This window comes from Medicago truncatula, chromosome 2 (genome assembly GCF_003473485.1).
Source record: "Medicago truncatula cultivar Jemalong A17 chromosome 2, MtrunA17r5.0-ANR, whole genome shotgun sequence".
In the NCBI taxonomy this organism is placed as follows: domain Eukaryota; kingdom Viridiplantae; phylum Streptophyta; class Magnoliopsida; order Fabales; family Fabaceae; genus Medicago; species Medicago truncatula.
The window spans coordinates 50471597-50483490 of NC_053043.1; the positions used below are offsets into that span (position 1 = coordinate 50471597).

Here is an 11894-nt window from a genome sequence, read left to right on the forward strand (position 1 = left end):
AGTATTGAAACAACTGGGGTAGTTCAAATTTTGGGGTAACAAATAAGCAATACACTTGCATCTGTGACTTCGATACTTGTTAAATTCATTTGTTTATAGTTGCAAAAATTGAAAGTAGATATAATAGTTATCCTGGTAGTAACACTTACGTGCTAAGAGAACCACCACCTAAGATAATATTCCTAAGAATACTATTACCATGAATATCATTTCCTGGATCAACATTTTAAATTTATTTACTAAAGATATGTAAGAAGCTTTAATGCTTGGGATGCAATTATTCAATATCAAACAAAATTCTTCCTAAGGTATATACTAAATTCTGAGACATGAAAACATTGTATACTATATGACCTTCAGGAAAGCACGTCAATTCTCCTAGAAGAAAATCTTTAGATTGCTTCTCCTACAAGTGACCAAGATGGAGGGGAGAGGAATTGTTTAGCTGAGAGAGTTTTTGCTAAAAGTGGTGGCGTTGAGTTGGAAAGTCCTCTTGCACCGAAGGCCACCTTGTCGTGTGAGACCGTGGAGGAATCGGTAAATCACCTTTTTCTTCATTGTCGAGACGCAATGTCTATTTGCGCTAGTTTAATGAGGTGGTTGGGAGATTTAATAATTTAGAGATTATTTTTTTTTTTTTTTATAGATTTTAAAATAAATTAGAATTTATGATTTTTGTAATAAAAATCACTCTTTTTAAAAAAAAAAAAATAATTAAGTTTTATTGAATACAACTCTTTTGTCACAACATTGTCTCACTTTTTTACCCTTTATATTTTCTAGGATACGCATCTGTAAAGTATCTTATAAGTATTATAATGTATCTGTGGAGTATCCGATAAAATATATTTTAAAAATTAAAATAATTAATTCTATAAAGATACCAAAACTAACAAACTTCTAGATAAGGGGACAAATATAAGAAATAGTACTAAAATAAAGTAATTAAAATTGCATTAAAACCTTATTTTTATTGCATTTGGATGAATAAATCTAAAAATAGTGTTTTTCTCTCCTTGATTGGTAGATCCCAACATAAGTAATTTCCGCTTCAAAAAGAGATAAAAATATAATTTTTTGAGATTCATCGTTCTGATCACGAGAGAAAATTTGTTTTTACTCGTATGAAAATTGTGGTAATGAGAGAGTAAAAATATGACCTAAAAATACTTCATCCGTTTCAAATTAGGCATCCTTTTGAGTTTTACACGATAATTAAGAATGAAATTAGATTTCAAAGAATTCTCGTAGGGTCTGTTTGGAATAGATGAAAGATAAAGGAATGAAAGGATAGAGAAAGAAAGTGAGTGGATACAGAGACTTTCCACTGTTTGGCAGCACTTCAAAAAGAAGAGGAAAGAAAGTTTTGAGATGAGACCCACGCTCAAAACCTTTATGCACCTCCATGGACAGAAACATGGAGAAGGCACCAACTTTATGACAAAAAAGTCCAAAATAACCCTAATATAATATATTATAGCATCGTGCCAAGCATATTAACGTTTTGCATTAGATCTTTGTACAAGCATGCTAGGCAAGTTAAGATTTTGACATATACTATACACATTTCTTCTCCCAACTTAAAATAAATACTTAAATTGTTATATCTAAATGAAAATATATTTATATGTATAGATATAATATTAAATTTAAAATGAAATATGTAGTTAACAAATTTCAGGATGTAATTGTCCTTTTACAAATATACACATCATTCATTCCTTCCACTTTATATTCACTTTCACTCATACCAAACCACTAAAACAATCATTTCACTTTCCACTCTCGATCTTTCCTTTTACAATCTTTCCTCTTACATTCTTTCCTTGAACTTTCTTTTGCCAGCCAAGCAAAGTCGTAGTTCATTAATATAGGACGAGATCATATTACACAAACTTTCATGAGTGTGTGTTGTATAACTTAACTGGTGTGAATTAAAAGATAAGAAGTTTGAGATCCATGAATCAAATCCAAACAAAAAAAGAAAAACAGGTCTTACAATTAGGGTTGGGAATAGGCCAGGTCGGCCTACAGGGGCTTACGGCCTGGCCTGGCCTGGCCTGTTTAGTAGATAGGCCTAGGCTTAGGCTTTTTAGAAAGCCTGTTTAGTTAAATAGGCCAAGCTTAGGCTTCAAAAAAAGACTGTTAAGCCTAATAGGCCGCCCTATTAATACTTATTTATTAAAAAATATTTTTTTTTATATTAAAATAATTGTATATATTAAAAATATAAACATATTTTTCTCTATCTATTAGTCCCTTAATAGATTTGTTGTTATAGGCTTTTATGTAGGCTTTAATCTAGTTGAAATTTACTTGTAGTAAAATATGCTTTTAAGTAGGCTTTAAGACATGTTTAACCTATTTAGTAGGCCAAATGAACTATTTGATGGCCTTAATGTGAAGTAGGCCTGTACAGGGGCGGATGGTAGTACAAGGGAGGGGTAGCCCTTGCTACCCCAATTTTTTTTTTTTCTTAGCGAGTAGGTATATTTTTATATTTAGCTACCCCTAATAATATATATTTAGCTACCCAAGTTTAATTTTAGATGAAATAATTTTTTCTATCTTTATTTAACTTTCGGTCGAACTTCAAATTATTTGATAATAATGTATAAGAATCGAAAGATTAACACCCAAAAGAGATAAATAATAAATAATAATAATATTTCGTTTATTTAACAAATAAAGTAATACAATTGTAGGCCCACACGCTCTCAGCCCACCAGCACCACACACTTTATAGCTATGTTTGTATTGGTTTGATACTTCCCGTCTCAATAACAACAATAAAGAAACCTTTTTCAACAATAAAAATGATCAAGACAATAGTCATAGACAAATTAAATGTACAATGAGTTTCTTGCAAATAACCTATTTATTTACATTTGAAAAGACTAAGATTTGTTAATTTTAATCCTTAATTTTTTATTAGAGATTAAATTCAAGACTAAAAACACTTTTTTTTTTTTTAAAAATTTAAAATACAAAGACAAAAATTGAATAATTTTTTTAACCCTAAATTATAATTTATAGGACTAAAAATATATTTTATTCTTAAATTTAATATGTTTGTTTTTTTAAAAAAATCTTCTTTATAGTTGGCCCCTGCATAAATTTTTTGCGAGCTTCGCTGCTGGGCCTGTAAGTAGGCTTTCAGGCCAGTCCAGGCTTTTAAATAGGCTAGGCCAGACCTAGAAAAACGGCCTATGATAGGCCATAGGCCAGGCCCAGGCTTATGATTTATTTCGTAGGCCAGGCTCAGGCCTATCAAAGCCTGGCCTGACCTGGCCTATTCCCACCCCTACTTACAATACATTTGTCATTAAAAAAGGCTTTCCGCACTGCCTAGTATTAATATAAGCCTAATATATTATTTTAACATAAATTCTAATTTAAAATTCTTGTTTTTTTTTTCTTTCTTTAATTCACATTATTTCTTATATTTAATTATATCCTTAAGACTTAGTTTTATATTATACATGACTCCCTTGGTGCCTTAGATACGCAAAGGTGGTATTGAGTATGGGCACGAGGGACGACCATTCAAGATACCATTTTCTTGAGCAATAGAAATTGTTATTTTCATGTAGTAGTTATTACAATATAGATATATTTTTCTTTAATTCACTTTCACTAATTAAATTAAAAATATATTTTTTGTAAACTTTGATTTAAAATGAATCTTTTAGAACAAAATGTACAAGAAAAAATATACTATTTTTTTTTAAGGAACATGAATAAAAATATTCAAAGAATTAAAAGAGCAAAACTTTATCGGTCACAAATAAAAAACAAAAATTAAGGACCGATCCTGTGTACATAGTCATTGTAAGAAAAAGGAATTAGTTACTTTCCCTTGGCATTATTTGCATGGAAGTGTCCATCCTCACAAAATGATCGGTTACTAAAGTGTGATTGGTGAATGATACTTTTCTTTAAAGCTTTAAACAATTTAACTAGTTTCATAAGGAAAAAAACTACAAACAAAGTAATCAAAATTTAACATTAACATGTAGCATTAATTAAAATGTAATTAATATTATCTTTGTGTGTAGCTCAATTGACAAAAACAATGCATTGTTGTATACATAAATCATGTTCGAACTCCAGATACCTCATTTGTTCATCTTAAAATGTGAATATTATATGTTAGGCTACTTGATGCAACTAATTAAATTGGTTCCTTTAGATTTTGTTTTGTACATAATGTTTATTTTAGAGAAATAAAATTTGTACAACCATTTTGTGACAATCTTTTAACAATTTTCTCTCTCATACTCACGTTATAACCATATTCTCTCTCTTCATTTTTCTTTCTATTGTTTTTGAACAATAATAAGAAAGAAAAAAGAGAAAGTTGCCACAAATGATTGTACAAATATCACTACTCTTATTTTAAGTTTCATTTTGGTCCTATTCATTTCAAACGCTACACCATTTTGGTAATTTTGACAAACCTCTTTTTCTCGCAAATTTTTAAGAAGCCTTATTTAACACTACTGAAGTAATCTTATCTGCGATACAATTGGCGAATGTAGTGTATAAACTTTACTAACTTCAAGAGACAACTTGTAACCTCAATCAGAAAGTTATTTCTACGTTTGCAGTGCAAAATTAGGGTTCGTCGTTTCTGTGATTTGGAGAGGTCGATCTTTGACTTGGAGAGGGTTGATCTTCGATTTGGAGAAGGAAGATCTAAGAGAAGATCTGCCATCACAAGGGAACATTATCGGTGCGTTCATTTTAATAATCAACTAAGGTGCGTTTTAATTTTTCTTCATTCTAGAGTGATTTTCAATGGTATCAATTATTCAATGTCATGACTATATTCGTTTCGCTTTGTTGTCATATTATTTAAAAATCAACAATCTTCATGAATGAAATAGTAGACACAAATATTTGTTTCCATATAACAATTTTTTCAATATCACCATGTTTATGGATTGAATAAAATGATATAGCCATATTAGATGTCTTTTCCTTTTGAAAGCGAGATCTAAACTCCTTAAACATAAGTCGTCAGATTAACAATGTCAAATATCATATTCATAGTGAATTAATTTTTATTTATTTTTTATTGTGTTCAAAATTCAACAAATATTCAAATCAAACCCACACAAGAAACGTCGTTGAGAAAGAAAAGGAAAAAAAATCTTGTAGATAAAAAGAAAAGAAAAATATAATAATCAATTAAAATTGTTGCATGATATAGAAAAATAGAAAGGTGATAAAAAATGATAGTATTTTAAAGAAAGTGTAACTAAAAACAGAAAACGTGTATCAGTGAGTTTTCACTTCATTTGAATCTCATTGACCCATCAATCAATCAACCAACAAACTCTCTCGACTGCTGCATTGCATGACTTCACACTTTATTTCTTACTCCGTCCGTACGTTCAAATCAAACCAAAACGTCGTCGTTTCAACTCATCTTTTATTCTTCCTTTCAAATTTTTACTTCTCTGTTTTCAAACTAGTTATGAATGAATGAATATTAAAGGAACTATTACTTTATTTATTTATGCTTTCTTTTTCTTCTTCTTTGCATACGAAGTGGTAAACACCATTGAAACTGAATACTCTGACACATAACTCCGAGGTCTCGGGTTTTGCGAGTAAAATGGCGCCATCACTAACACAAGCTTGTTGTGTGGAAGAAATAGTTGGAGATTTTAAATGGGGGAACAAAAGAGGAATTGGTGTGAAGAATAAAGATACACAGTTCTATGATTCTTTTGTTTATGAAGGTGTTGAGTATTTTCTACATGATTGTGTTTATTTTTACCACACTGATCATGTTGAAACTTCTATTGGTATGCTTGTCAAGATGTTTGAGAATGGTCGTAGAAAGATGATCAGAGTTGTTTGGTTCTTTCGTCCTTCGGAAATTCGGAGTTTTCATCGAAGTTATCAGCCGAGTTGGAATGAGTTGTTCTTGGCTTCTGGGAAAGGCAAAGGTCTTACCAATGTCAATTCCGTGGTAATGGTAATTCTAATTCATTATTTGATTTTTATGTAGCACTCATACTTATGATTGAAGACAACATGTGTTAGTGTTAGTGTCTGACATGGCATGATACTGACAACGTGATCACATTCAATTATATCGTATTTTCAAATTATAACTCGTGTTGACGTGTCAGTGTTGTGTCGTGTCAGTACTTTATAGTTTGATTTATTGTGATCATGAGACCCTGTACTATAGTTGAAGATTGAGTATGTCCTAAATTTATTTGAATGTGAAGTCTGAATGTTTGTGATGAAAATAGACTGAATGCATGGAATGAGAGATTTATCTTTGAATGCAATATATATTAGCTTATCTTGGTAGGTTGAAAAATGTTCTTGTGGAGCCTTTTGGCACCAGCTGAAATCGTTATTCTGCTTAATGATTTGGTTAAATGTAACTTATATTCATCATAAAAGCTATTTTCAACTATCTTTATTCCTGAGAGTTGAAGAAGTAAGGATTATGAGGATGTTGATAGAAAATATCTTGAGTTCTAGTAAATGAAATACTGGTTTTAAGAGAAATTTGAGAAGGGGATGAATGAAAGCATGTGCATTTGCTAGCAGTCTGAAGATACTAACTAGACTTCCTTTTGAAGATGTTAAATGGTTACAAAATTTGGTTTGTTTTATTTTAGTTTTATAAATCATGTACTATGTTATCTTATTGAAGTTTTACAAAAATGCTTAATGACATGCATTTAGATAGTTTGGGTTAGGGTGTTTATGTATCTTGCCGTAAATTGCGTTTTTAGCTGACAATTTTTGAATGTCCTCTTTTGATATATCTAGACATTATCATTCTAGGAAGAGCTAATGCCTGCTTCTCCTTAATGGTAGTTTTGTTGGGCAAGTGTCTCAAATTCGATATAGTTGAAAAGTGGGTTTGTCATTTCGCTAAAGTTGGTTTGATGGTGCTATTTCCTCCATTCAAAATATGTTTTCAGGAATCAATTCTTGGAAAATGCTGCATAGTTTGCAGTTCAGAGGATAAGAGAAATCCCAAGCCATCTGAAACAGAGTTAAAGAGAGCAAATTTCTTTTTCAAATGTACTTTCGATGTTGATAGGCTTGTAATCGATGATAAATTTCCAGATAAGATTGATGGAATTGAAGGTCAGTTATTCATGTTTTGCACTTCTTTGCCTGCTATTTTCATGATTAAATTGGACACACCACATATAGTAACTATTTGAACTGTTCATATGGTACACTTGCTTGATTTTTTACAATATGGAAGTATGTTGTTACCAAAAGTTAGCATTCCCAATTACATTAGTTCATTGTGTTGGTGTTCTGCAGTGGAGCAATTCTTTAATAAGAAGAGGGATAGAAAGACAGGTAACAGTGTGCATCTTGAGGCAAATAAAATGTCTAAAGATATCACAAAGATAAAGATAAAGACTATAACATCGGAGAATATTAAACATGAGGTTAAGACTAAGACCGCTCCTTCAGACATCCTGCGTTGTAAAGTTGAAGGAACAGCTTCTGAGATTGTCTCACCAAAGACATTGTTAGATTCTTCTCCATTTAAAAAGAGGAAGGTCTTTGAAGAGAAGTCAAGACTTGGTCATAGTAGCAACTCTCAAAAGAAAAAGGAATTTAATGAGAAGAAAGAGTTGCGACAGGATGACAGTTATAATCCAACCAGGAAAGTTACGGAGGTGACTGAAAGGCCGAATGCAGTAAGTCTCTAAAATCATGACGGTAATCATAGTTTTGATTGTTTTCTTTCTTTCTTTTTTTGGACAGAATTTTCCCTGCTGTCTTGAAAACTTGATCCTAGTCTCCTAGATGACGTGAATGAATTGGATAAATTATAGTTCATCTTCTTGTTTTGGTGTGTTTAGACTTTTGACAGAGAAAAATATTTTTAACTTATGAAAGTTTAATCATCATTATATATTCATGATTTCAAAATGTCCTTTCTTCATTTGATATAAATGATTTAACTTTATAACATGAGTTCTGAAGCACAATAAAAAGATTGGGAATGTGGTTTTCGTGTATATATGACTCCAGTACTACTCTAATTTTTTGCTAACCCCCGTATTTATCTTTAATCCTTTACTAATCCCTGTATTTATTGTTGCAGGAGAAAAGAAAGTGGTTTAAGAAAATGGTGAGTTTTTATTTCTTTACTTTTATTCTGGACTTTTGGTTCAGGTTTTGATCAACAGCTTGGATTTATCAGTAAAGTGTTTTTCTTTGTAATTTGGATAATAGAGAAAGGAGCTCATAACTTGAGCTTGTAGATTACTTTGTAATTTTCTTGGTCTAGCATCTAAATAAATGAATAGTTTCTCTTAGCTTTTTAGTTTCATTCATTTTTTTATGTGCCGTTGATTTCTCTTTTATTTCTTTTATTGAATTTTGGTTGATATTATCAAGTTTTTTTTTTCCTTTCTATTTAGTACTTAAATCTGGCATATTAGCTTTATGAGAAATTGATTTTCCATGCGAAATGCTTGGACAATTGCATGCAACTACTTTAAATTTTTTTTTGGCCTGTATGGCATGAATGTATCTGATTCTGACCTAGGTTAGTCTTAAAATTAGCCTTGTTAACCCTCTTTGGATTTTAAAATCATTATGGAATTTTGTTTTTGTACTGCAAATAAAGAAGAGTATTGCATAACAAAACTTTTAAAACAGAATGAAGTTTCCTGTTCAATGAACATTGTATAGATTCCTATTCTTATCTGTGCTCAAAGTAGACTGTGTGTGTGACATCCAAAGATAGTGACATGAAGTGATTATTATGCTTTTTTTTTTAGCCTTGGGAAGAAAGACTACAGAAAGCTCAAGAGCTGGGTACCCTGGTTTTGCTGAGTGATCTGGATCCATCCTACACGTCGTTTGAAGTAGAGGTATCTAGGATCCAACTTTTTCTCCCGTTCTAATATAGTTTCGAAAGTACCTTTGATGCAATAGAATATGAAAAATGTTGTGTGGGGTTGTGTTATGTTGGGATTCATAATCGAGTAATTGGAATATGTTGAGAGATGAATTACTTTTCGCTTATACTCTCTTTATCCTTTATTTTAGATGTTACCCCTATAATTGATAACGTCATAAACGAGTGAAAAAATGTATTTACGCTTTTCAATGGTAAATTAAATAGGGACATTCTGTAAAGAAATCATTAATGCATTTAGAATTTTGTAAAGGGCCTTATTAATAGGGACAAAGAAAAAGTGTCAAAAATGGTCTTATAAATAGAGATGGGGAGTAATGAGTTTGGGTTCAGATTTTAATTTAATGCTGTCTTGGTGTCTAATTGTCTCATTTCTTATTTATTTTTTTCCACTTGTTGAGGATCTTGTTTGGCATGCGCTCAAAGAAAAGGTTGAGGCAAGGATGATAGAATTGAGCCCGACGTCCAATACATACTATGGTACTTACAGATTTATTTTCATGAACAGCAAATTATATCATGTTTCATTTTTATTGTTGATCTTTCTTTGTAACGATGGAAAACATCAAATTCAAAACTAATGATAATTTTCTGTTGTTAGATCATCAACTGATTTTGTTTGCTCATCTACCGACAGGTAGAGCATTGGTTATTTTCAGATCAAAAGATGCAGCTGAAAATGCAATATCTGAGTTGACCAGCAGATGCCTTGTTCTTGAAGGCGGGAGGTATTTCATTTACTGCTTTGTTTTTCTCTTCTACTTTGTTATTCTGTTCTGTTCCAGAACTTGCATAACATTTAATCCACCCAGTACCTCCTGAAAATATTATAAAGTTGAATACCTACAAATATGGACACTTATGTCCCAATGGCTGCAGTATAGTTATGCAACCATGAAAGGTTCCACATATGCTTACGGTTTGTATTGTATTTGAAAGTTTCTTAAACTTATTGATGGTAGAGACTAGATTTTAGACTAGCAAATCTGACTGCAAAGACTGTTGATAAATAACCGCACATGCATACAGCAATTGATTGCAGAATTTGGTCAATTGTACACGTCCCTGCCAACAAAGTGGCTATTGTAGGTTTCTATAATGCAATGCATGGACTTTAAGAGTACAGAGCTTTGCTTGGGGTTACTAATACTACGGGCAAGTATGAGCCATACTCAAAACTAGAGATTCAATCCAATGTTAAGCTGTCATCCTAGAGCTTGTAAGCTGAATGGCTTTAATATAATATTAGTGTCCTAAATCCTAATCACTGTTTCCAATCAGAGAACTTTAAATGTTAAGTTAAATGTAATTTGGTAGATCCAAACCACAAAAGATCAAGATGTTCTAATTCAGATTTGAAGTTATTATGGAATAGTGGTCGAGTAACTTCAGTTTATATTTCTTCACAATTTGGTTATTAATGAAACAAAAATTGAAACAGGGATTTTGCAACATTTGATAGTTGATGATAGGAGAATTATTGAATAATGCAAATCATATGGGTTCTGCCTTTAGCATGTAGTCATGTACCATCTGCTATTGAAATGGAAAGAATGACACATCTGGAAATATTAGATAGCTCTAATATTTTGAAGGACTATAAACTATGTGATACATTGTTCAATGTATATGTTAGATATAAGTTGATATTAATAAGAACAAGTCAATATGTTTAAGGCAGTTTACCAGTTAGTTATGATTAGTTACAAGTTGGTTATATTAGTTAGACCTTATGACCACTATGGTGTATCATACACTCATTGTATCAATTTCATACAATCAATTCCAATATTAATTTTGTATCATTTTATTTTCTCTTTATTTGGCTCTATCATGCTTCTCAACATGGTATCGGAGCCTGTTGTGATCCATGAACATGTGGGTTATCCATCATGCTTCTTCACATAATGTTTGTAAGTTTCCTGCAGAGTTGTCACTGCCGAGAAGGGAAAAGTAAGAGAGCCACTCAAGCAAAGCACACTCACAGGCCATCTGTCGATTAGTAGAGCTGCGCTTCACAAGCAAAGAGAGATGGTAGTCTAACTCAACTTGCTTATCAATTAATTTTACCACATACCGGAAAACATGATTTACAATATGTTCTTTTCTTTTTTATAGAGAAATGCTGTATCAACATCACATTGTTCACAGTCTAATACAATTGAATATGCGATGGCCATCGAATGGGCACATCAATATGATAAGTCAGAAGCATGTTGGAAGTACATATGTGAGGTGGGGCATTTTTTTTTTTTCCGCCAATGTCAGATAGGTAATGTGAAGAGGAAACTTAGAAGAGAAGAGACAGCATATTTTTTTGAAGCCTGATAGTTTTTTTTAAAGATAAATATGAATTTACAATATTTGTTTTTCTCCCATTGTAACCGAGAATTTTGGCAGGGAAACATGATTTAGTTGTGTTTCCGTAGATACAAGGAAACCACTCGTGTTTCAGCTGTTTCTACATTTTTTTTTATCAATGTTAGTACATTGCATTCTGAACAACTTGATTGCAAATTAATATTGCAATTTTTTTTTGTTTTGGGTCAAATAGCCTAGTGGCTAGAGCTCACACAATTTAATTGTGGAGAAGTGGAGTGTCCGGGGTTCGAACCCCGGCTCCTGCATATAATATGCAATATCCCTATCAACTGAGCTAAGCTCATTCAATACATAATGTACTTGGTCTACAAATACATTAAATATTGAATAAATCTAAAAAATATTTTTTTTTCTTATAAATATGACCAGAGGAAGTAGAACATAAGCATAGGTTTGACTATCAAATACTTGTGGGATCCCATACACTAATAATAAACATACTTGGGTGTGTTTTTGGTCTTCTATTTTTTCAAATTTATTATTTTAGTTTATGAACCACCAAATTTTTTTTTTTTTATTATTTTAGTCCCGCTAATTTTATATTCAAATAGACGGTCTCCCAAATTTTAAATATTTATTA

At 31.5% G+C, this 11894-nt stretch overlaps 1 protein-coding gene across 1 annotated transcript; it reads left to right on the top strand.

Moving 5' to 3' along the window:
- Nucleotides 1-5418: 5418 nt before the first annotated feature.
- On the top strand, nucleotides 5419-11470 carry LOC120578277 (protein ANTI-SILENCING 1). The gene is made up of 9 exons (XM_039830925.1): nucleotides 5419-5983; nucleotides 6960-7128; nucleotides 7315-7700; nucleotides 8111-8137; nucleotides 8793-8885; nucleotides 9334-9412; nucleotides 9570-9660; nucleotides 10861-10966; nucleotides 11051-11470. The coding sequence occupies exons 1-9, from the start codon at nucleotides 5624-5626 to the stop codon at nucleotides 11258-11260; spliced, it is 1521 nt and encodes a 506-aa protein (XP_039686859.1). The 5' UTR covers nucleotides 5419-5623; the 3' UTR covers nucleotides 11261-11470.
- The last annotated feature ends 424 nt before the right edge of the window (nucleotides 11471-11894 follow it).